At 32.6% G+C, this 26,609-nt stretch overlaps 3 protein-coding genes and 1 long non-coding RNA gene across 9 annotated transcripts; 2 read left to right on the top strand and 2 right to left on the bottom strand.

Moving 5' to 3' along the window:
• The first annotated feature begins 1,636 nt into the window (after window positions 1–1,636).
• Window positions 1,637–12,989, top strand: LOC143302686 (uncharacterized). Of its 2 annotated transcripts, none has more exons than XR_013058399.1 (2): window positions 1,637–11,200; window positions 11,309–12,989. It is a non-coding gene; the product is annotated as an uncharacterized LOC143302686 (long non-coding RNA). The 2 variants fall into 2 exon arrangements; XR_013058400.1 differs by having other exon boundaries at window positions 1,637–9,930.
• A 1,190-nt stretch (window positions 12,990–14,179) lies between these two features.
• LOC117156466 (uncharacterized) lies at window positions 14,180–19,895 on the bottom strand. 4 transcript variants are annotated; one of them, XM_076618553.1, is made up of 8 exons: window positions 19,555–19,853; window positions 18,414–18,587; window positions 17,453–18,248; window positions 17,296–17,384; window positions 16,993–17,201; window positions 16,246–16,385; window positions 15,835–15,960; window positions 14,180–15,214 (listed from the first exon to the last, which is right to left on the bottom strand). In XM_076618553.1, exons 5-7 carry the CDS (start codon window positions 17,169–17,171, stop codon window positions 15,953–15,955), a joined length of 327 nt encoding a protein of 108 aa, XP_076474668.1. In that variant the 5' UTR covers window positions 17,172–17,201; window positions 17,296–17,384; window positions 17,453–18,248; window positions 18,414–18,587; window positions 19,555–19,853; the 3' UTR covers window positions 14,180–15,214; window positions 15,835–15,952. The 4 variants fall into 4 exon arrangements, 3 of the variants coding, with proteins under 3 accessions (XP_076474668.1, XP_076474667.1, XP_076474666.1); XR_013058360.1 differs by having other exon boundaries at window positions 16,626–17,201; window positions 17,296–18,248; window positions 19,555–19,895; XM_076618552.1 differs by lacking the exon at window positions 18,414–18,587 and having other exon boundaries at window positions 17,296–18,248.
• Window positions 19,896–19,923: 28 nt separating this feature from the next.
• On the top strand, window positions 19,924–21,618 carry LOC117156454 (mitochondrial import inner membrane translocase subunit Tim29). Its single transcript, XM_033333496.2, has 3 exons — window positions 19,924–20,083; window positions 20,862–20,963; window positions 21,141–21,618. The coding sequence occupies exons 1-3, from the start codon at window positions 20,023–20,025 to the stop codon at window positions 21,530–21,532; spliced, it is 555 nt and encodes a 184-aa protein (XP_033189387.2). The 5' UTR covers window positions 19,924–20,022; the 3' UTR covers window positions 21,533–21,618.
• Window positions 21,619–21,734: 116 nt separating this feature from the next.
• Window positions 21,735–25,974, bottom strand: AGBE (1,4-alpha-glucan-branching enzyme). Of its 2 annotated transcripts, none has more exons than XM_076618550.1 (10): window positions 25,670–25,974; window positions 25,376–25,528; window positions 24,343–24,584; window positions 24,017–24,226; window positions 23,610–23,917; window positions 23,322–23,522; window positions 22,866–23,218; window positions 22,601–22,785; window positions 22,246–22,534; window positions 21,735–22,182 (listed from the first exon to the last, which is right to left on the bottom strand). In XM_076618550.1, the coding sequence occupies exons 1-10, from the start codon at window positions 25,689–25,691 to the stop codon at window positions 22,175–22,177; spliced, it is 1,971 nt and encodes a 656-aa protein (XP_076474665.1). In that variant the 5' UTR covers window positions 25,692–25,974; the 3' UTR covers window positions 21,735–22,174. The 2 variants fall into 2 exon arrangements, with proteins under 2 accessions (XP_076474665.1, XP_033189327.1); XM_033333436.2 differs by having other exon boundaries at window positions 25,376–25,545.
• Window positions 25,975–26,609: the final 635 nt, after the last annotated feature.

A 26,609-nucleotide genomic window follows, 5' to 3' on the forward strand; every position in this document is an offset into this window, starting at 1 on the left:
AGTTTGCGACACGTCGCCATATAAAACAAAGGCAGAGATTATTTTTCGTAGAAAACAAGTCGACACAGTCTTTCGTTACCCTTATTTTCTTGCAGCTTTCAAACAAAACATTTGCTAAACGATTAAGCGATCGCTTTCATATCACGAGAACCTTGCAAATGTAAATCTACTTAATCGAAAATACGAAAGTAATTTGTCCAATATTGTCGCCAGGATCGCCGATTATTGTAATGAAAAATTTCGTTCATTAGTGACTGAAGTATTCCATAAATAATTATATTTGTTACATAAACAGGCTGAGACATAAATAATTATATTTGTGTACTATTTTTTTATGGTATTTAATTTTTTTAAACAACTGCATACTTGCGCACAAGAAAAGCAAATAACTCGTCCCATCTCTCGTATGAATTTTAGTAGATCGAAAAAATTTAATCAAATTGTATACGAAAACGTTGTTAACATTGAAGAAATAATAACACTCGTGTTTGAAAAATATATATTTTTTAACAAGTATTCTCTATTGAAAATCAATTCATTGTTTATACTTTATTCGCGCTTTATTAATACTACATAAAACGTAATTACGACCAAGCTTACACAAAGTATACACAAAACGAAAATATTTGATCAAGAAATTCATTTGCAAGAAAAGATTGCGTATTTCTATTTGATATGCAAAAGGCAACCGGAACTATCGTTGTTCCGAATAACAAATTCAAATATTCACATTCGAAGACTTTGTTGAAAACTAGCCGGAAATAGTACGTAACGCGTAACGTAAGGGAAAAGACGATGATATGGAAAATGACGCTTAGAATGATCACAGAAATTTGAGCAATTTCAACGACTCTAAAGTGAAACACTTTATTCCGAGACATCCACGAGCCAAAACGGTTAACTCCATTTTTTGAAATTTTTGAAACTTTTGAAATTTTAGTGCCAAAGTAGTCGATCGATGCTTACCCTACATAATTTTACCAATTGTCTCTACTTTCTGTTTGCTGGTGTTAACCGACTTGGCAAATCAGCAGGTCAATTGTAAGTGAATTTTAGACTTTAAAACTAATCGATATGCTATCCAAGTCTTAGGTCCGCTGTTCGCGAAGCGTCGCTTCATAGAAGCGTAAAGGTGCTCTCGGATATTCAATGATATCGTCAATATTTGAAGCTTCTCAACGAAAATGCAGTTTGTCGATAAATATTGACAATATTGTATTGACAGTATATATTGATCCTTTCAGTTGAGAATCTCGAAATATTGACAATATAGGTTGATAATCTAAGGGCACCTCAGTCCAGTCTACGAAGCTCAATAAGATACATTTTGTCTGAGCGATGAGGAAAACGCTTCCATTCTATACCGCTATATTCGTTTATAACTGCAGCGTATATCTTGCAATGTCAACGCCAGTCGTCGTGACGAAAACACGTGGCGACAAAAGCGGTTCGCTGCTGTTTCGTGGACATATGCACTTTACAGTGGCCACTGCACGGAAGCGTATTGTTATCGTCATTGCGCCTAAGGCGGAATTTACACTGCTACTGCAAAGTGAAACGGTATAAATTCGGCATGAGACCCATGCGAGCACTTGTCGTCCACGAAAAGGGCATCCGTCTGTACGGACATGTTCGCACTTGACGACGCGACTGCAGCGCGACTTTTTTCTTATTACAAGAAGAAGAGATTGAACTTTGATGGGCGCGAGCGAGGGCGGCAAACCTGTCCGGCGACGAATTGTCACTAGCGCGCGTACAACCGAAAGTTTAGTTTACGTTAGTTCAGTCGCTGAATCGACCGATTATATTCCAGTGGTTTCACTGGGAATCGCCGAATGTCTACGTAATCCCAGTCTTTTTAAACCCTTGAGAATGACAGGCTATAACGATCAGAGCTTCGGCCAGCACTGGATATCGAACCGCTTAACTCTGGAATGTTGCGTTCTCGATGGTGCTGGTAATCACTGCATTGAAAAAGCATACTTTCGATGCAGTCATTCGGCTGGGTTACTTGCTCGAATGACAACATCGAACTGGACCGAGAACACCGTTTACGTTATTTCAATCCCAATCCGGTTTGCATCGCACTGGACTGCTCTTGGACCAACGTAGACCAGCTTAAGGCCCCCTGCGGACGAGCTAATTTCCCGCCACGTTTACGCGTCCAACTTTTAGCCCGGTGCAGTCGAGCGATTTGCGTTAATTCGCCGCCGCGTTTTGCGTTAATTTGCCGCCGTGTTTTGCATTCTCGTGTAAACTGCTTCGTATAAATCTATGCTATTCTCCGACGCAGCGGTTGTCGGTGACACTGCCCCGTACAGCTCGTCTGCACCAGGCCTAATGCGCGCCTATGAACAGCATCCGAGAGTACGCCTCGTGCACAGTGGACCTCATTCGCGAACGAAACCGTACTTCTCCCTCTCCCATGTATCATCTACTGTTTTAGCAGCAGTAAAATGGAAAAAGAAAGAAAGTCGTGTCAGATTGGATCGATCGACGTATTTTAGAATTGGGGAATGGCAAGGTCTGTTGTTTGTAACACGGAGGGGAAGAAAACCATCAGGAAATCATTCATGGACAGCGCTGATCTAAAATACAATGATATACGAGCAGAACATATGCAGCGGCTTACGGAGTATTCGAACACTGCTAGAAACTTGTTATGCGTGTGTTACACAAAACATTTTGAAGTTTCATTATCCTGACTATGAGACTGCGGACTTTTATGCAAATTCATATTTTTGAGAATATAACGTAACAAGTATGATAGATAGCGCTGTACTTTGGATATTTTATATATTTTTTTTATGCGCTTTGGGTATATTTGCATTTTCTAATTTTCCATAAACGCATAGAAATCCGTGGTCTAGAGATCGTATTGGTAAAGTTTGAGACGTACCTGAAAGTGTACACGAAAGTTACGAGACATTTATTGGAAACATAACTTGATTCCAAAGATCAGCAAAATACTCGAACAGTCAATTATTCGCGATATTAATATATCATAATATTTAGTGAGACCAAATTCAGCGATAATTATACGTTTAAGACTGCTATTCATGCTGTGTACTAATTTTCCACTGTGTGCTTGCGATAAATGTCTCCCATCTATGTACACAATTTCGGATTGATTACAAATTTTATTATCGTAATGAACGAATCGACAGAACGATATTTAAAATAGTTTCGTATAATACGCACGATATGTTCATAAAAATTTTCCGCAAGTGTTCGAATAATTCCGTGAACCGTTGTAAGCAAACGAGAAACGGATAACTTTTAGTTACAAGAAATTTTGTATCCGTGTATATAGTACAAATATGTTCAATGAATACAGTATAAAGAAGAAACCATTGACACAGTACAAAAGCCGGCGTTCACTGTTGAAACAAAATCGATTTAACGTATTAACATTTTTCGTAAGTGTATATTAACACAATGAACAGCATCGCTTATTATATATTTTTATTATGCACGTGTCGCGTGAGAGCTTCAATAATTTTCGTTGTTATATTGCAATATCATCTTCCCTGTTTGTTGCTAAAATGGGAATGAGCAATATTGATATACGTATGAACAATCATGTTGAAATAATATTTGTCGCCTCGTAAAAATAACTGTTAATATTCATATCTGTTACTCTAGTAGTTAAAAAAAGAATCGCGCATTCGTAACGCGGTAAGGATATTATAGCCTGTTAAGCGGTTGAATTTCACAGCAAATTGAAGATTAATCTCCGTCGTTAAATTCGTGAAAATATAGAAAGTCGAGTGTATACTAAGTTTGAAATATTTCTTTCGCAATTGACAATGAGAATGACGTCGAAAAAGATTGGATAATTATACAGAAAAGGGCACGCCTCGCCAATTTCGACCACCTTCAAATTTGCTATAGGGAACGACATTCTGAGTAACTTTTATTATATTCCTTGTTACTATTACGTATTATAGTTTATTATATTATATTGGTAAAAAATAACATATTGGTAAAATACCGACGAAATAAAAATTCAGCAATGTAGCCGGCATAATTACGCTTTTTATTCATTCTGGAGTCGGTGGTCGCATTTTTAAATAGTCCAATCTAAACTCGATTCAATGACGAGACAGGCGACCGGCATTTCCAATATTGTGTAAATAGAAAAGAAAGATTTTAGTTTTCCAATTATACGTAAAAGTATGTGTCCATATGTGTTCTTTCCTTCCATATTTTATACGAAATTGTCCAAATTGACCAGATCGGACTACGTAGCGTAAGAATGTGGCCACCTACATGTCAGAATGAAATGTGGTGGAAAGTAAATTTGATTGAAGTGTTTTACGAGTATCTCGGAAATTAGAGCCGAGCGGTGGTAAGAAGAAAAAGTTGTTCGGATTGTTGACCTTGGCAACATATTTCAAGGTCGTTGAAACCGACGTGGTACGTGTCCCTTTCCGTATACTTATCAAAAGTTACGAAAAACAGAGTGTATTCGTGCTTCGATTATTATCAGTTACAAACCGATCAATTTTCCAAATGACACTGTTAATTTTACACGCGATGTAACGTCGTAGATGGACAAGTTTAAAATTTTTTTTTTTTTTTTAATCCTCTGACACTAATTAGAAAAGTTAGCGTTCAAGCTGATTAGATTAGAAAATGCCCGTCATAGACCTAATAAGGTGAGAGAAGACACAAAGAAACTTGTCGAATGTTCGAGTAATATCAAAGTCAGTGAATTTGAAATCGTTCCACTTTCGACACGTATGTAAAATTTCTTTTCAAGACGAATAACGATTTGATTTTATCGTCGATCGTTCGCATTAAGATTGAATACTTGATCTTGCAAAATATGACGTGACACACGTTTAAAGGTTTTTGCGCCAACCTGACGAAACGAAAGAAAGACATGAGGTATAATAATTCCAGTTGCAACTTCCACCGTACAATGTACAATGATGGTAAAACGAAATTTTGGTTTTAAGATAAAGCATTGATAATATCACCGTTTCACTCGAAGAAAAGTTCAAATTCGACTCGATACACACCGTCGAGGCAACCGATGTCGACCGGAACAATGTTCGAGCAACACGATGAGAAGGTAACAAAGAAATTTTATCAACGCGTACCCTTTTAACTCTTCCGTACGTTAATTTTGATAGGCAAGTGGAATACAGTTCTGAAATGGATCAGAGGGCACATACATATATTTTTACGACATTTTAATACATACTGTTCCCTTCGGTGTGCAACTACACGTGAAAAACGATTTTTAATCGAGACGCGAAACTAAGAACCTTGAAATTCCATTGATCAATAAAATGAATAGCGACAAGTGAGATACCTTTCTAATCGTATTTTATCGTGGGCAACAAGAAGAAGATAAAGCTGTAGTGTGAAAAATAAGGGAAGAAAGAGAGAGAAAGGGAGAGAGAGAGAGAGAGAGAGAGAGAGAGAAAGAGAGAAAATGTGAAAACTGTGTTAGCGTGAGAGTTGGGAGACGCGTGAATGCCATAGATGTTACCATTTACGCATACTTATCAAATAGTTATGTAATTTTTTTAAAGCAAGACTTTGATGCTCCAGCGAATATGGGGGGAGGGAAGCAAATATTAACATTTAATCGATAACAAAAAAAAGAAAAAAAAAGAAAAGAGAAAAAAAAGCCAATTGATTCTAACTCTATTCTATCTCTATATTCTTCTACCAATTATATTTTTCTAATTATATTTGTACGTTGAATTGTAAACTGCAATCGACCAAGCGCTCTTTCGTGCTTGTGAAAGACTAGAAAGAGACAAAGAAATAAAAAGACGAGGAAGGGCTTGCCGACAAGAAGACAGGCGAGGATGAGTGTATGGATTTTAAGATAAACGTGTATGCTTGAGACAAAAAAAAAAAAAAGAAGAATTACGTAACGCTGTAGGGAAAAACACGACAGAAAGCGACTCGTGTTATTTTTTTAACGTTGAAATTACGTTGCTCGTTTCTCCATGTGTATCTAGTCTATTTTTCTTATCGATCCTAATTTGTCGAGCGTTCGACGCGAACGCGTGTATTATTAAGAAGAAAAACGAAAAAGGAGAAAAAAAATGTAAAAAAAAAGAAGATTGTGAAAAGTAAGCGAGTGGTAAAAATTAAAGATATCACGTTTGAATAAAATTAACTGTAACGTACGCGTATGATTAGAGCATAGGGTATTTAATGCCGAGTTATTAATTGATATCTCCGTACACGGCACGTATTAAATATCTTGTACTATGTTTGCACAAACTTCGATTAAAATCGAATTTATTCGGCTCGTATTAAAGTTTTTGGGCGTTGAGCTTTGTTTACGATGTCCGACGCGATTGACTTTATCCGATTTGTTTCTACATATCGTAACCAATCTTATTATAGTACTATGGTTCTCAGTGAATACATCGACGTCTTTTACGGTTTGGTGAAATCCTGTATGATTCTTTTTCCATCCGTAAGAGTGATACACGAAATTTAATTGAAAAGTAACTACTAAACTAAAACGCTAACGCTAACTTTTTAACAAATAACGTAATTCACAGTCTGTGAAAAGATATTTACACGAGTCAATGATACTTTCGAACGAATAAAAAGAATAAGATTTAAAGATGGCTGAAGACACGAGTCACAACTATCTTGTTTTATGCTTTTCACTTACAAGAATAAACTGTAAAACGCCTTTATGGAGCATTGATAATAAAACACCGTAAGAAGATAAACGTAAAAAATCTTGCACAATTAACACACCTAGGCCTACTAATATGATTCGTAAAACCCGTGAGCGTGCGTAATATCGTTACGATGAACTTTTTACGTTTATATACCATACACCGACAGAAGACCGTCTTATTTGTTAATATTAAACTTTGAGGTTTTTATTTTATCGACCCTAAAAACATATACATATTTAGAAACTTATCGAACAATATGTAGCAATAATAACATAAAACGAATAATAATATTGAAAAAAACTGAAAGGAATAATCAAACGTAATTATTTTGATGCCATTTGTTTTGTAAAAAGATTTTCTATTTTTCTATATGGATTCACTGTTCTCGCAAAAACGTTGTGCTTCGTAATCTGAAAAAAAAAATTACTGTTGATCGTTATCGAGAAGCTTATTGTTTTCTACTCGAAAAAGATGTTAAAAAGTAACTCTGAGAACCATCCTCTACGGGGTACCATTTTTTAATGGCACGTTAAAGCGAAATGAAGAAGAAAAATGGAGAAACAGGTTCTACGTCCATCCTCAAAATCTCAATCTCGCAGCTTTAGGCGGACCGCAGAATTGTTTTGAATAGTTTTCGAGAACTGCGATGCACTTGTTACGATTGACGTTGCACGAAGAAAGCCATTGCAAGTGAAACTTTGCCGATTAACGAACAGAAAGATGCACAGCTGTTGCTGGGCGCACTGAAACCAATTCATTATCAATCGAAAATAGTATACAACCGTATTAATTGGGACGAAGATATCCCGCGACATGGTAATCAACAGCACAGACAATTCTTTTTGTATCGTGTATATCTGACGTTGTTAAGTCTCTTAGCGTAAATTATCGGCCAAAAATGCACACACATCGCTACACGATCGCCATCAAGCGAATAAACCTATTTTGTATACACAGGAACAAGTAACCTAATTGCGAGCACACACGTACACACCAGGTACACGATACTTACACATACGTTATAAACATTTCTCGTGATCTCGTCGTTTCTTTGAGACTACCTAGTTTGTTAATCGATTATGAGCATTCCATGTATCGATCGAGTAACGGGAAATAATCAAAAACAAGCGAAACTTACAGTAGCGGACAGAAGAAAGTTGAAGTATGTTGCTGTATGCACGTATTAGGAGCTTTTGTGTTAGATATTTTCCACTACACTGTTTGCTGACAGTCGCGTCTTATATATTTATTCGTTTCTTTCGTCGAATCCAGTTCTCTTTTGTAAAATTATCCTATTTTTTTCTACCACTTGTATTTAAACTTGCTTTTGTCCGCTGTCGTACGCGGGAGCAGGTTACACTGAAAAATCATATATACAACATTAATACATACATGAAACTATATAAAGTATTTACACGATACTTATATACCTATATACATATGAAGAACACGCGCGTACACGCGTACATTTTCGTGCGTGCACACATATGCATATGTGTGTGTGCGTGCAGGTGTGCGTAGGTGTTTTTGTATATATATTACATTGTGCGCATACACACGCGTGCGCGTGCACATATATACACGTATACACGTACATGTAATACATATATGAAAATATATGTAACGTATATTCAATAGTATCAAAAACAAATGCAGGAGTAGAGTATAAGTTGATCGTGACTACTTCAAGGAATCAAATTTGAATTATGACTATAAACGGGAATAGGGGATTGAGACGGGCAAAGGGGATGAAGATAGAACACATAGAGAAAGGCGAAAACCAAGGCCCACTGTCCACGAAGCGTCGCTTCGTAGAAACCTAACCGTAGTTTATTAGACGCGACGATACGTCTACGCCTTGTTTAGTCTACGAAGCGAACAACAAGCAGGCAGATTACCCCTACTCCCATTGCCACTCTCGATACAATCGTAAAGGTTAGGTCGCGTATTGACCGAAAAATCACGTAAACAGTGACAGGTGGCAATGGCAGGTACGATTAAAAAAACCGTCTGGTAGCTCTGTCAGCAAGGTACATTTTCCATACACATGAAAGCGTACTTACTGTTAAAGCGCCTGTATACGTTGAAACATGTTGCGATGCACGCATCCAGCGTTACCAGATTGAGAGAATTAAGAGAAAAGTTCCCGCTGTTAGTAGACTCGTGACGTTATGAGCCATACTATAGACAACGTCCCAGATGAAACTCGTGTCATGTGGCACAAACGACGTACTGTAGAGTGGCAGTGGGAAGTAACGCGACGTCGTGTATTCCCTCAATTGAGGGAATCGTCTGGCATCGACGCTTAGGTTTCATGATATTAGGTTACAATGTATGTAGTTCGGTATCCCGTCTTAGTTGATGAGCAAGGTCTGATGGGGAGGCAGGTTCCAACGCGTAGAGGATGGCACCGATACCGAATGTAGTTTACAGTAGAGTCTCCAATAGACGTTGAAAAGCAGAGCTGTCCGTAAGCAAATAATTTCTATAGTCGCTCGATTCATACGTTGCTAATGCTTTTAATAACGTGGACTCAGAATCTGTTTCTCTCGATTAACCATCTTTCTACCCATTTCTTTTTAGTCTTTAATTCTTTATCTTTTGCTGGCAAAACTGATGGAACAGTGATTAATCGAACTTGTACATCTGTAATCTTTGATCGCTTTATTTCTGTTGCGTTTCTTACAAGAATACTTTATTGGCTGACCGCTTAAAAGTAACTGTCTAACGAGTTCACTAGCGCGTAAGTGTACTGTTTATTGCTGGATGGCGTTATTGACTTTATCCCAACGTTTTTTATAATTAACATACCTCCTATTATCGATAATAATACCGGACGTTGAAAAACAATCAGGCATTTTGACTCGCTTGTTTCAACGTTACCATCACACCATAAATTCTGGAAAATCGGTAACGCGATGGTAAACTGAAACTGGTGCAAATTTCATGATACCTAGATGTCGCCAGTGTCGGTGCATGCGTCGCAACATGTTTCAACGTGTATAGAGGCCTTTAGCCTATGCAGCGACGTTTTGTGGACTGGAGGCCTAAGAAATCAGAGGAGGAAAAAGAGATAGATAGTGTAAGGTTGCGGAAACGCAAAGAGATGAGCAAGTTACGAGTAATATAATAATAACGACGATATTGTAAACGATTAAGAGAGAGTCAAAGTGGTATGGACGGATGCGCGATTTCAGCCGTTAAAACGAATCGACTTTTACAAAATTCTCAGAACAAACGAATAAGATTTGGGTAAATATGGGTAAGTGAAAAATACAAAACTTTTCTTCTACATCGTAGACGAGTGAAAATTTTCCAGTGACCTATGCACTTTACATTCGCGCATCCACGAAACGTTTACCCCTTTGAACGCAAATTCACGTTTGTTTGGTTTTTATTGTCAGAAGTTTCTATTTTTTCATACTATGGTAAGGAACGATAATATTTACTATTAAATATGTATGTACGTGTGAGTATGTGAGCAATATGCAGGAGCTGCACAAGAATGAGAAATGGCGAGAAAGAGTCCGAAAGGGGCAAGGATAAGAAAAGAAGGGAGATGGAAAGAGTGAATTAAGGCGAAAAGGAGGAGGAAAAGTATTGGAGTTAATGATGAAGTTTAACGACTATTGAATGAATTGTTTGCTATCTTGTCCGCATGTTAAATGCTGTTGGTAATATCGATAGATATTAATTAATATTATCAATTAGTAGATTGCGGATTTTTATGCATTTGAAGATACAAAAGTACCCAGAATTCATATAAAACACAAATATTCAAAATATAGTATTCGTTATAATATTCAGTAGGTGAAATAGGTCTCTGCTTAGATTCCGTTCCTTTTATTTGTGTCTATAAAAATATGAATTTGCATAAAAATTCGCGGTCTGTTAATTAATAACACTCGATGGAACGAGGAAGAAACTCGAAGAAAGGGAGAACAGAATATGCACTAAATTGGCATTAAATTGCAAGCCTATAGAATGGGTTGCATATGTACGAAGGACAAACGAAATGTAAGAGGAAAGAATAGGAATGAATGGAAGAGTGAAAGAGAGAGAGAGAGAGAGAGAAGGAAAGGATGCAAGTGTGGAAAGAAAGAGGGAGAGAAAGAGAGAGAGAGAGAGAGCGAACGAAAGGGAAACAATTTTTTTCTTGTTATAAACTAAGTGTGCCTAGTCAATAGAATATATTCGGTCAATTTTAATATTATATATATTATATATATTATATATTATTACGATTATATTATTTAAACTTGATACCGTAATATAATGTGAAACCTATCGGACATGAAAAAATAATGATACGACAATGATTGTGCTGTGTTGTACTACGAAATGTTGGCCTGTGACTATATTTGTAGCTATTATACGTATGTACACGCATAAAAAAATAGATATCACGCGTACGTGCATATATATATATAATATGTATATGTTTATATACATGTACGTAAGTTGTGCAACCTTTTTGTGCCGTCGCGAAATATTCCAATGAAAGACTGTCAAAAATCATGAAAACGCTAAACGTTTGTTTGAACTACAATTAACTTTGATATTGGGAAATTAATGAAATCAAAAGTTAAAATTACTATTCAGTAATTTTTTTAATTAAGAAATATATTTTCTTATTTCAGATTCCAGCTTACAGGTTATATTCTGTTTAACGACGATAAAATAACATAGGATAACTGTAAAAGTAAACGTTACAATTGAAATCTATTGGAAACAGATCAACGATTTGGCGATTTAATGATTTTCTGATTCCTGACCGGCAACTTCAGCTGCAACTATTTATATTTCACCGTGAATTCGCTTGTGAATAGAAATTTGGCATGACGAATTTTGGATACGAACGAGGAAACCAATTGTAAAGACTTCCTTTCGTTTCTACTGATACTTTTAAGGGTAATCGTTTAAAATCGGATCAAAAGTGGATTTTTACGCTTTTTGTTTCGATTATGGGAAATTCTAGTCTGTAATTTTGCTAATTTGTTTAGTTCGATAAGACTCGCAAATTCTTTATAATAATCTTGCTATCGGTAATAGTTTCTTTATGAAGAATAAAAAGGTTAAAAAAAAGATCACGTTGATAGGTTCATTTTTTATACTTACCATGATTCCAACGTTCTTATTCCAGTAACTTTCAATTCGTGGAATTGTTTTCGTCTCTTGTGCCAGAATCGTTAATAAAAATTGGAAAATAGCAAAATGTAAGAGCGAAACGTAAATGAAATGTTTCAACTTTCATTTTTGTTTTAAAGGGAAACTGGATATTTATGTAGAAAAGGGGATCTCAACTCCAATAACTTTGATCTTGAGATATACATACATTATGAAAGGGAAGATCCTGAGTGACGTGTATTTACTTCGTCCGAGGCGTGGGATGATCGTGGTTTAAAAGTTGTTTTGTAATGTTTTTAATTCCACCACAAAATTTCACACGCATTTACATATATTTTGAGTATACTACATTCTTAAGGAAATGCGAAAACGTTCTTTGGACCCAGATTAAAATGAATACCCGTTTAATCTGCGCAGGAATCATACTGCAGCTTTGCGGACGACAGCAAGACGACACAATATCGAATAGAAGAGGCAATAAAAATTCGAAACGGTGCGTCACAAGAGAACGAATGGAAACGTGAATTTCGGGGAATAACCCTTGAAGACGAATCGTTTCATCAGACGTGTTCTCTTGAAAAATCTATTCGGTAATGCTTTCGTCCTACTTGCGAGAATAGCGACGGAACGAAAAACGCTACTGCGAATATTAAATAACAATATGAAAAAGGAATGTTGATAAAGAAAGTGATGGAAAGATAAAAGATAGCGAGCAAATAGAGAGCAAAGGAGAAGGAGAAAGAGAGAGAGAGAGAGAGAAGTTTTAAAAAAATAAAAACGGGAAGAAAAAAAGAGTACACGCTGAGCGAAAATTATTTTTTCTAATAAAAAGTCGTCTCACTCTCCCTCTACCCTGTTGCATGTGAAATTGATATTGTTAACAATTGGCTTTTAAACAATGTTACAGAAAGAAGAAAGATGGCAGATCAACAGAATGAAATGGGGATAAAAGCAGAAAGAACGGATGAACGAATGATGAATATGTATGCGTATGTGTGCAAGCATGTATAAGAATAGAAGAATGAAAGAATGCGAACGAAAGAAAGAAAGACTAATTGGGTCATATCAAGGTTGGTTATGGAGTAAGGAGGCTATTTATTTAAAATGTAACTAAATGGTCTGTTTTAATGTGTCACGGGCTACACGTACTGTACTATAATATCTAACAATAAAGTATTTTGTTTGCTTCAAAAACACCAACCTGTTCTTTTTCATTGGATCATTTCAAGCTTAGAATATCGTATCGTTTCATGCCTTGTTCCAGCGCCTCTTAAACATTTTCCATTCGTGAATCCATTTGGACAGCGAAAACATTATGCGGACCCAGTTATAATATTATACATTAAAAGGTACATTAAATAAATATACAAACAAAACATTAATTGGTAATAAATCGAGGAGTTTTTATTTTAAACAATTTTTTATTATATTTATGATTTCGTTACTTATTAACATTTATTAGGAGAAACTCAAAACATATTGACGAGGTAAATGTGCTTGTTTATTTTTCCATAGAGAATTAAATCTCGACTAAATATTTAGTTATGTATAATATATAATAAGTGAAAGAATTATTGATAAAAAGTAAAGAAGGTGAGCATTTTAAAGATTTGACGCCTGTTATTATCTTTCTTTTTTAACAGCACTGCATTTATTTTGTTACATCTCTATTTTTTTAAACATAATTTTATATTTTTTTACACGATTTCTCTATTGCAGGTATTGTGACTATTGCAAAATACTGATTGTAAGTATGGTTGTATCAATAAGATACGTAACTCGTGCGATGTATTAGGAGTACATACATTTTCAATTTATGGAATTAAAATATAAAGAAGTCTAAGCAAATACATTGCGAGTATCGGGAAGACAAAATTATCCATAAAATTAAGTTTTTAATTAAATACTGAAACGAAAAATGAAAAAGTATTAGATATTAAAAGGAGAAAGAGACGAGAATAGAAGAGAAGGAATTAAATTAAAACGTAAGTATAGAACGAATTAATTCAATGAATATGTTATAATATTATGTACATTTTTAATGGGTTATTATAACATATACATATCCATACGTATGCGTATTTGTGTTTTTGTTCTTTCATTTACGAATAATTTCAGTCTATGCATAATTTATCAATTTTTCATATAAAATTTTCCCAATATGCGGAAGATTATGACGATTAACGATCGAAGATTAATTATTGAAGACTATTGCAGATTCATAAAATTGAAGATTTGCTGAGGATTAAGCGACCAATTCTCTTCACAAATCAATATATAGTTTTATTGGGAAAGATATTTGTTAATCAGGATATATACAATCCATCGAATTAAGTACATTTTCACAATCATAAAATAGGATTTAATAGGTAAAAAAGCTTTAATATAAAATTTGTACATATTCATTCATATATCTAGAAAGTGGTTAAAATGCACAAAGACACGATGGCAAAATATAAAAATAAATCTTTTTGGTTTCACATTTCATATAAGGAAAGAAATGCATAGGTCCAGTCAGTGTTGCTTTTGAATCTTATAGCGCATTTTTTTCTAAAGAACCTTTGTTCCCACAATTTAGTACAATATACAATAAGAAATTGTTTTTTTCTACTACATGATATAATTTAATCTAGACCGGTGAAAAGAAAGTTCATAAGATTACGCGCAAATAGTGGTATAGATAGACGATAAGAGATAACGCTTCCACAGCTTTCTTTAGCTTTTGAAGTATCTTCCCTTTCGTTTCGACGTTCGTATCATTATACACAAAATATTAACGTGTATAACAGTAGCTTTGTACTAAAGTAGTAGGAAAATAATATGTAAGTATAGAAAGGATAAAATATAATGGTAATGGGCGAATCTTGAAAGAAATGGTAATAATATTGTACGCGAAGTATATAATGACAAGTTAATCTCAATTAAATCGTACGTCAAGAAGTTAAGCTCATATGAAAAGAGCGCTCGAGTTTGATTTTGATTTATGATTTGCTCTGAGAGATAATTGATAATAAAGCATCGATTTAATCTACTGTTATACACGTTCGGTTAGCTAGGCTTAAAACTTTTAATTAACGTATGATAATGCTTTAGGATCGGCATATTGAACCACTAAATTGTGTAAGATTTTGCGCGATTGTTTAATCGACCCTTTCATACCTCTGCAATTTGATAAACTCGTCATCTTCTCGCTTATACCACTACTAGTTTTATAATATCGATTATTATATAAATTAAATTTTTACTAAAAAAAAATGTGGTTAACGTGCAGATTATTTTCCTATCCCCAATTTCTATTACAGGTTCTTGCGATCTTAATTATATGTAGATATGGACTTGGGCTGCGTTACCTTCTACGTCGATGTTGTTCAAAATATTTCATACTTCTTACATCACGTGTGAAATTCTTCATTTTCGACCTGTGCAAAAATAATCTTGTACTATAATTTTCCGTATTTTTATTAGTATTCCGCTATTGTTTACTTTACTCGTGTTTCTCATATAATATGCGAAATTTTGTAAAATATACGAAACTACGATAACATTTCATTGCACAATAAAAGTATTTCAAACTCTACAATGTTTCCGCAAAATTATCGTTTAAAGTTTATCCACGAACAACTTTCTGTAGAAATATCTTTCAGTAGGAAAATGATTTCTCCTTTCTTTACGATTCAATTGTTATTGCTAGTTTATAAACTTGATAACAACTACTCTTAACTTTCTTTCTTTAAAAAAGGAAAATGAAAACTTTCTAAAGAGGTGATTTTTATTAATCTATACTTATACATACAACGAATAAAATGCCGCTGTACATGTTTACTTTTATATGAAATTATGCGTCTGTGTATGTTATATATCCAGTAAAGCATATTCCCTAATAAAAGTATCTACTAAAAATTCAAACAATCGATAACTCCTTTGTTGCTAACCAAAATCTATATCTGCGATCATATACAGGGTGTTTCATTTTTAGCCACTCACACAAATATCTCGCAATGTACACATTATTCGAAAAAGTGTTTCAAATAAAACTTACTTTTCTAATGTCACGAATCTTATCTTAGTTGACGTGCCTCTGAGATTTCAAGGTGAACTTCGTTTTCTTTTTTTAAATGGAACTATATATCTTTCCACACATCGTTCGATACAATTTGTTAATTCTCTGCGAAAAAGTATTAACGTACTTGGTTCAAAATGTAATTAGTTAAAAAAAGATATTTTAACTTTGATTTTGTAAAACTCGATATGAGAAAGGAAAGTATAAAGAACGAGTAATCAGACACATTCGAGCTACTTAACTTCTTCGTACATGGAAACAAGATGATTTTGAACAATTTGTGTAAACCAGTATGAATCAGTGTAGAAAATAATTTGAAATAAATGATTATCATCGAATAGCTTGAATGCATCTGATTACTTGTATTTCATACTACTTTCCCCTTTATACCTTGAAAAGGAAGACGAATCGACCCATGAAATAAATAAGATCTTTTACTCAAAATGACCTCCCAAACATTTTGACAAGGTTCACCGGTTGAGATTTGGAACAGCCTGTACATGATACATCTGAACTCGAAAATATTGGTTCTGCAAATGCATATACATGTATTAGCATATATAACATGTAAAGTAAAGAGTTTGAAATTAATAAAAAATACATAACAAATAAATAAATATTTATATTCTTATTCTTATATTTCTTATATGTATTTCTGATAGATACAATTGTCCAATTAATTACATACGATCCATCGATGAAATACATATAAAATAACTTTTTAAATTCTCTCGTTTGATATTACAATTTCCTTCCTCCCACCATCTTACACTTCTTTCCTTTTTCAATCCTCTCATGGATATCTTATATCCTCGACCAGCGCTCATCCTCCTCTCTCATAGCTTTTATAATCTCTGGTTTCTCTCCCACCACATCGCTCTCTGTTACCCCCTATCTATTTTTTTCTATCTTGTCTCTCCCCTTCCCTACGCCTCTCCTTTCCGTTCTTTATGTCTACAACGCTCCGTTCCTTTTTACGTATAACCTGTCTTCGTCGCTCCTCATTTCCCCTATTTCACCATAAAATACACCCTCGAAGAGCCGACATTGCAGAGTTGAACGTCGACATAGGGGAGTCCCGGCTTCCCTACTGTTCCTCGTCTCTCGTCGTTTCTCCTCGTCTCCCCTTCCGCTCACCCTTTCTCCCTCTCTCCTGGCTGGCCTCTTCTCTCCTGCTCTGATATTAATTTCTCTCTCGCTTCGACAATGTCTCTGGCCACGATTCCACCCCTCGCAAAGCGACGCGATCGATGGAGCGTCGCCCGCGGTGAGTAACCCGTCGACGGGTTCTCCTGCTTGCCGAGTAACACGCGCATGTATTCAGTCGAGGCAGACGTATACGTATACTATAACACAAGCAAAGGTATCAGGCTTCAAAGGGCGAGAAACGAGCGAAAGTAAAAAGAAAAAGAAGAAGGCGTTACCAATGGAATCACTTACCAATTTTATCAGTCAAATTGTGGAATATCGTAGTCGCGCGTTCGGCAATGTACAGTTACTCGCAGTAATGTTTGGACATAGTACTGTCGCTGTACTTATTATTTTGCGTAAGAAAACATGATTTGTATCGTGTTGTTTATTCTACGAGAATACGAACCATTTGTCGTAGCTTGAAAATATCCTAGATATGAAAATTTCTTCCTAAGGGTGCCCTCGGACAATCAATAATATCGCCAATATATCAAAGTTCTCAGTGAAAATAAGGTTTGTCAATAAATATTGACAATCCATATTGATCCTTTTAATTGAGAATCTTGAAATATTGACAATATACTTGGTGGTCTGGCGCTCTAAGGAGGGCACTGCAAGATCCACTGTCCACGAAGCTTCGTTCCATAAAAGCCTAAGCATAGTCTATTAGACATGACGATATTCAGTCTACGAAACGTACAGCAAGGTACATTTTACCTCGTTATTAGACTACGGATTTTTTATGCAATTGTGAGAAATTTGAAGATACAAAAATGCATGGGATGCACATAATACGTAAAAATATATAAGATATTCAATGTACAGTACTTCTTGTAGTACTTAATGGATAAAACAAATCTCTATCTAGATGCTGTATTTTATCGTATTCGTGAAAATGTGAATTTACATCAGAAATCCGTGGTCTGTTCGTTATTCGTTATTAAAACATCGAGCGACGAGTAAAACCTTTTTCACCCTGTATCGCTGCATTCGTTTATAGCTGTAACGTACGCCTCGCTACTGACAATGTTAGCGACAGCCATCGTGATGAAAACATGTAACGACGAACACCGTTTGCTGCTGTTTCATGGACAGGTGCACATTACTTCACAATAAACACTGCATGGAAGCGTACTTAGTACTTGCTCTTAGCATCAACGCGTCTAGTACGTCTATGAAGCGACTCTTCGTGGACAGTGGGCCTAAAAATAACGTTTAAGTCGATTAAGGAATCTTTAAACATCGTGTTATTTATTCTACGACAATATATACCATTTATCGTGGCTCGAAAATACATAATTAGTTTCTTTACTAAACGATAATGGTTAATTATACAATAAATTCTTAACAAAAAGAAAAGTTGTCACATTTGTTTCTTAAATTCGATGCAGTCTATTCCTTTATGCCTTCTAATAATATCTGCTGCATTTAATACTAATAATTGCGCAATTTCAGGATAACTTTTAATCTTTTCTCTATGATGAGATACAAGTTGTCTATTATCGACTAGTATGCATTCCTTTTCGTGATATGTTAAATCTCTTGATGTATTAAAAAAATATTGATGTTAGTTTCTTATGGCGTCGATTATACAAAAGAATTGCAGAAAATAAATCTGTTTCACGGTTCAAATGATTTCTAAGAATTTCTAGATTGCATAATGTAAACAGGTGTCAGAATATTAGCGTGACGTAAAAGTTAGATAAGTTTTTCGTTAAAGATCTACTGTACTGTTAAATGTCATTGTTAAGAAGAAATTGTTTACGTATTTTCAAGATACGATATTTAAGTCATCTTCTCTTATACAATGCAACAAATACATAGATAACACCGTACATATGTATATTGCAAGAAAATGATTCTCAAAATTTTGACGAGAAGAATTTATCTAACATTAGTTGCCTCACGTTTCATATTTGGCAGTTGTCTCATGTTTGTTTTAAAAATCTTTTGTCACGTTATATATATATATAATCGTTACAGTTGAACTTTGTAACAGCTACATCAAACGAAGCGTTGGATAAAAAATTAGAATTGCGTAAATCGTCGTAATTAATTGGTGCACGTAATTAGCATTACGTTTAATTATATTTATGAATTTAATGACATTACGTGGTAATGACAAAATCCGCAATCACTTAGTTGCCAGCCCAATAATACATTAAAATTTAGAAATATAAATGATTTAATAAATTTAAAACAATATTATCAATTATAAGATAATGACAAAGATCAATAAAGTTTCCTTAATTATTTCAAACCAATAGTTTCAATTTTATCCATCACTACCTTTATATTTACATAATGTTTAAAATTTACTTCATTTTATTTGAATGCATGAGAATGTTACTATTATTTTGAATGTAAATAATCGTATATAATGAATTCTTTGTACAAACACGGAATTTTCAAAAAATTGAAAGATAAAGATATTAGTTCTCTAGATTTCTCAATTTCTATTTTAACCACGTGGATAACCCCAATTTTAATACAACATAAACATCGTACCTGGTTATAACTGAAAAAATATTATGAATGATTCTATATTCATTTCAACATTGATATTACAAGTTTAATAAATACGAATCATAATTATTTCATTCACTTAGGTATAAATTTCCTTTTTGGCGTAATCTTTGTATTAATTATTAATTCCGATTGGTTCAAACAAAATTTAATTCGTCACTTGATTTTAAAATAAACAAAATTTAATGTAAAGTCGTTCCAAAATGTTAAATACAACATTTTAAATCTTCTTCTTCATAATAAATCCTAATTATCAATTTTTCTTCATTTATAAAAGAAGTAACATTTCTTACTACAAAATCTAGAGAGATAATAAACAGATAACTTCAGGCGTAAAGTGACGTAAGTAACTAGAATAACTAGAATAGTATGTTACAAGCACAATAGTATGTTACAAGCATGCTACAAGTTTAAGACGAACAATTTATATTACCTGATATTACTAATGTAATGAGAAAGAAAATTTTCAAAATGTCAGCAACAATGAGAGCAGCGCTTCTCCAACGATGGAGTGAGTAGCTCTTTTATGCTACAATTACATTAATATTCGGATATTATCTCTTTATTTGTTACTTCGTATTAGAGAGGATGATCTAATGTTTTGTTGCTTATTCTACAAGAATATGTACCATTTATAGTAGCTTGAAAATACATAAACCATTTCTTACTAAAAATAATATTGAATAGTACAGTAGGTCTTTAATGAAAAATTGTCTTACTTTCACATCATACTAACATTCTGACATTTATTTACATTCTGCAATCTGGTAATTCTTGGAAACAATTTGAATGCAAAATAGATTTATTTTGTATAATTGTTTTGTATAATGAACGCCAGGAAAAATTAATATCAATATTTTTTAATATATCAGAAGACTTAACATGTCATGAAAAGGAAAGAATAGTAAGTGATAAAAGATAACTTGTAACTTATTATAGAGAAATGAATAAAAGTTATGCAGAAGTTGCACAATTATTAGTATTAATTGCAGCAGATATTAGAAGACATAAAGACCAAGACTGCATTGAATTTAAGGAACAAAGAGGAGAACCTCTTTTTTGTCAAAAGTCTATTGTATAATTAAATGTTATTGTTTAGAAAGAATTGTGAATATATTTTGAAGATATAGTAACTGGTACATATTTTCATAGAATAAACAACATGATTTTTAAAAGAAACAAATGCTGAAATTAGTACTGTGTCTGAATATTACCACGAGTAATTGTTTATGAGAAAGAAATTTCAGGAAAACAAGATTGCTTTAATTGAAATAAACCTTTATTTGCAGAAAACTATTGGACGAGTATTTATATGGATTATAAAGAAACAGCATTGGATATTGCTAAAAGTTTAAAAGAACATCCTATTAAAGCATCTATTTATTTTTCTCGTGCGTACATTTATGTTTCATTAACGAACAATAATAATTTTAACAATATTGGCTAAGCACAAAAAGTTATTAGTGTATATTTTTGTTCTAGAGACTAGTAAAAGATTAAAGTATAAAATAAATATAAAGGATAAAAATTTTTAATATATGTTTATATTAAAAACTTTATTTAATTAGTTTTAGGATCCTATGTATATCTACGCAGGCATAATCCAGATGAGCGTTCCTTCAAAGAACATTTATTAGAAAATACTATAAAAGTAATGCAAGTGGGAGAAGCTATACGTAATCCAAAGTCTGAACAATATCTACAATGGTTAAGCCAATCTTACAATGAAGGAATTGTGCGGCGGCTGGATTTAGGTATAGTTAGTTTAATCTGGTTAGATAACTATGACAAAATGTGTTCCTTGTACAAAGTTGCTTGTCCTTATTTAAAAATACAATATCTAACCTTTTATCAAAGAGTGGTAGATATTGGATTTTTAGATAAATGGTGGATCTTAGAGAATAAAATGAAAGATTACGATGTAAATGAAGCACAATTTAGTGATGTAAAATATAAATAAACATAAAAATGAAAAAAAGTTATTTATTTTATGAAAAAATAAAAATACGAATTTACAATAACAAACAATCCAACAGTACAACAATATAGCATCTTACTATTATTTGTTTCTGCATTTAATAACATAAATTTAAGTAATTTATTTTTATCTTGCTCTCTTAAAACCAGAAAACAATTCTATATATTAATGATTAATACACAAATTGAAAAACACAATCCTTTATTAAAAATATTTATAAATACTAAAATTTGATATCAAAATATAAAACATCTTTTAACATATTGTACATAATTATTAGTGCAAACTTATTTAATTTGCGTTTTTTGACTACATTATTTTCAAATGTAAATATGCATACTTCAATGTGTATGTATATGTGTCAAATATATATGTAAACCTTTGTTTAATAAAATTATTCCTTTAAAAAATGGCATGAGTATTTTGGTTTGTACTTTTCTTTTTTTAATTGTTTTGTATTAATTGCACCTCCTGAACTCTTTGCAAAGCTTTAAATATATGTTATTTTGTTTTCTCTTACTTAACACTACATATTAATCTAAACTTTGGTAGGAAAAATAGTAACTTTTATTTATATATAACACTAAAATCAATTCTTCTTCTGGCTATGCCTCTGTAAAGCTCTTAAGTTTCTGAAATTAAGAAATTGATATATGTAAATTATCATTACTATAACTAATATTATAATGACTTACCTCGAACATAAATAATAGCTGTACGACAAGGAATGTAAATCATCATATTATTTGAATAATTAGAAAATGGTTCTGGTTTGGTAAAATGTTGTACATTAGTATCAACACGGTTTTCCCCACCAAAATCTTTATCATCACTACATAATAGAACCTTATAAGTTCCTGCATTTTTTACTCCAATAGTATAATCAGGAAATGATTTGATTGGATGAAAATTAAACACAAATACAAGTTCTGCTCGATCGAAAACAATTACTTTGTCCTCTTCATGTTTCCAACTTACATATGCCTATAAAAAGCATATAAGTTTTATCACTGGAGTTAATATACATAAATATTTTTATTTAAACCTTACAGGGTCTGCATGCAGCCATCCATATTTTTCTTCAAGAGTATTTATAGCACGATCCCAATTATTCATAAATTTGTATTTTAGTAACTCATCATCTACTAAATTCCACTGTCTCCTAGCATAATGGTAACTATCTGCATTACCAGCTCGTGGAAAATCCAACCATTCCGGATGTCCAAATTCATTACCTAACAGTTTATATATTAAGAAATATATAACTCTAAATTATTAGAAGTTACAATTACAAAAATATGTTTTTAAAACTAACCCATAAAATTTAAGTAACCTTCACCTCCCAATCCGTGTGTAATTAATGTGATAAGATTATGAAGAGCAATTCCACGACTTATGATTGGGTTAGGTGGACTCGTTATACTCATATGCGTGTACATTTCTTTGTCCATAAGCCAAAATGCAATTGTTTTATCACCTACAAGAGCTTGATCATGAGATTCTGAATAAGCCACTGTTTTTTCCATCCATCTTCGATTACTTAGTGCCCAACAAATATCTCCAATACTCCAATCTTCATCTCTCACCTCTTTTAAAAGTTTAATCCATTTATCAGGAATCGCCATAGCTAATCTATAATCAAATCCTATGCCGCCTTCAGTAATTGGCCTTTAATATTTATAGAAAAAAGAAAAAATTAGTAATTAACTTACGAAAAATTTATGCTAAAAGAAAAACTTATTTAACATTGCAATCTTAAAACATTTTATACCTGCAAACCCCAGGCATTCCACTAACATCTTCAGCTATTGTAACAATTTCTGGATACAAACAATGCAGCATATGATTTGCAAGCATTAAATATACTACACCTTCAACATCAACATTAAGACCATAATATTCGTCATAGTGGCCACTAAAACCTTGTCCAAATCCTCTTGAATGATATAACATTGATGTAACTCCATCAAATCTATAAAATTTAATATTATAAGTATTTACAATGTAAATATTATATGATAAAATGACATTTTAGTGAATTTAAGGTATAAACAAATACCTAAATCCGTCAAAATTATATTCCTCAATGTACCAACGTAAGTTGGAAAGTAAAAATCGCAATACTTCGTATTCTCCATAATTAAAAAGTCTACTGTCCCAAAGCGGATGTTGACCACGATTACCAGCATGGAAGAAACAAGCGTCGGTGCCATCGAACATATTTAATCCATCTAATGTATTTTTTGATGCGTGTGACTGCACCATATCCAATAAAACATATAAACCATGTTGATGTGCTGTATCTATTAACTGCTTTAATTCTTCTGGTGTACCATAACGAGATGAAGCAGCATAAAATGAAGTCACCTTATTAAATTTAATTAAATATATTGTTATGAAATTTAACATTCACTTACATTAGTTTTATAAACAAACCTTTTAAGATTATCCATGATAGGTACACACCTGATATCCAAAACTTGCATAATAGGCATGCTCCATAATAGCCATCAGTTGAATAGCATTATAGCCTTGTTTTACAATGCGAGGAATTATTTTTTCAGCAAATTCTAAATATGTGCCAACTTTCAATTCTTCAGTGGCAATACCAACATGACATTCATATATTCTGAGACTTTCTGGCTTTTTTGGTTTGGAATATTTAAATTTATAAACCTGAATAAAAATATGTCACTTTGAGGTCTTAATATATACTATGAAATTAATTGAAAATAATGTAAACTTCTAGTTGTATAAAGTAATTATATACATATTTATGTACATATATATACATTTTCAGATGATGGGTGCCATATACGTTGTTTATATGTAACACTTTCTGCTCGATTTTGTGTAACATATGTAGCCCAAGGGCTTAATCGTTCCAATAATTCATTGTTATGATCTTTTACAATTATTTTGACTTCTGAAAGATGTTTTATAGGGCAACTACCATCAGCATTAGGAGGTAAATGTAATTCCCATTTACCATAATCCAATTTTTTGTATGAATTAGCTGTCTTATTCCAACCATCTGGAAATAAAAATATAAAAATATTATAATGTTTAAAATACTTTTGTTTCATACATCTCTTATGCTATATATTATTACGTAAGAATTTATGTATTATATTGTGAATTGCCAAAGAAGACAAACTAATTCTCACATTATTTAATACCAAACAAAAATATTAGAACCTATAACAGATATAAACCATATCTGAAAATCTGTAAACAGGAAATTTGTAAACATATCTTAAGATTTTAAGACCAATGACCTCTAAATGAACCATACATTCAATTTTGAAATATGTATATATAATACATATAGTACAAAACTTTCTCTGATTTTTATAAAAATTAATATATTAACAAACATTTGCTTCCCAATCTCATTTTTTAATTAAAATTATGTTAGTATTATAAATAAATAAAAAATACATTAATTCACTGGGTTATACATAAACAAATATATCATGCTATATCTTCTAAAATAAATACAATGACACAATTGAATACAGTGGTATTTAATAATTAACATGTTAAATGTTCAATTACTTTGACATGACTTTTCATCTAGGCTTCAGTATTATAATTGTATCATATATGATAATTATGCATCGATTGATTATATTCTAAAGCATTTCATAATCAAATTTCCTTTTATACAAAATAACTACAATCAGTGGACTGTTGGCGGCCTATACAATATTCAATGTGTTAATTATATTCTATATTGGACAATTGAATAAGCTGTTTCTGTTACATTTGTCTTTTTGCAATTTTATATTAGTTTTACATAATTTATAGTTTTAATCTACTTACTAAAATCTCCCATTAAAAATAATTCTTGTGCACCCGGTGCCCATTCTTTTGCAATAACACTATTGTCTTCTTTTATATGAATTCCAAAAGTTTTATAACCTTCTGAAAATTTATCCAAAGTGCCATCGCCGGTTTCCACTTTTTCTACATAGTCTTTAAATAAAGCATATCTGGTAAAAAAAATTATTGTACATATAAACACTTTTTGATGTCATTTAGATATTATTTTATCCTGAATTACCTTAATTGTATCTAAAACAGACATTTACATATGTTTAAAAATGTACATAATACCTTTTGCGAATCTCATTTTCATAAGGTTTTAGGTATGGATCTCTTTCCAATAAAGCATTTATTTCTGGAACTTCGACTTCAGAAGGATCCATACTTGACCATTTTCCTCCCATATTTATCTTTTTTAAATAAATTTATTAGAAAATAAATAGCGATCAACTTAAAGTATATCGAGACCTTATGCTTCACTCAAATTCAAGTAACACTTCAAGGTGACCCTCAGTACAATTCTATCGATCGAATCTCTACCGGCCAAAAAAAAATACGATTATACGAAAACACGATAAAGTATGTACTTGCAATGAAACGACTTTTAAGAGTGGAAGCTTTACTACTTAACGATGTCTATCAAATATGGCGAATAATTTACTATAATTGGCGCTAATTTCAAATTTTTATCATTCTTTATACAGTACATAATGTATGATATTAGAAATGATCCAAATCATTTCTTCTTACTTTAAATTTTCTAAGTATTTAATATAATTCGACTGCAAATTTGTATGTAAATTCATATTTTTGAGAATATAATTAAAACAGTAAAATCGCAGTGGAAAATTGTCTTATTTGCCAAGTGTTATAGGTTAATATACACCCCGCAAAGTAAATTAACGCTCCCGCCAAAAATTTAAATCTAAAATTGTTAACTTACTTTCCGAAGGGACTGTATGTAAGTACTATATACTTTGGATACTTTATACCTATATCTTTTTCATATTGTGTGCAGTCTATCCGCAGTCTATGTAATTATAATATTTATGAAGAATAACAACAAATAATAATACATAATTTATATATATGATAATTTTCATCATTATTGTAGTCATTATTATTGTATACTATTAACATTTACATCTATATTTGTAAATTAGATTATACAAATCACAATACTGATAAAGTAATTAAAACATGTAGAAACAAAACAGATTATACATTAAAG

Source organism: Bombus vancouverensis, chromosome 5 (assembly GCF_051014615.1).
Source record: "Bombus vancouverensis nearcticus chromosome 5, iyBomVanc1_principal, whole genome shotgun sequence".
Taxonomy (NCBI): domain Eukaryota; kingdom Metazoa; phylum Arthropoda; class Insecta; order Hymenoptera; family Apidae; genus Bombus; species Bombus vancouverensis.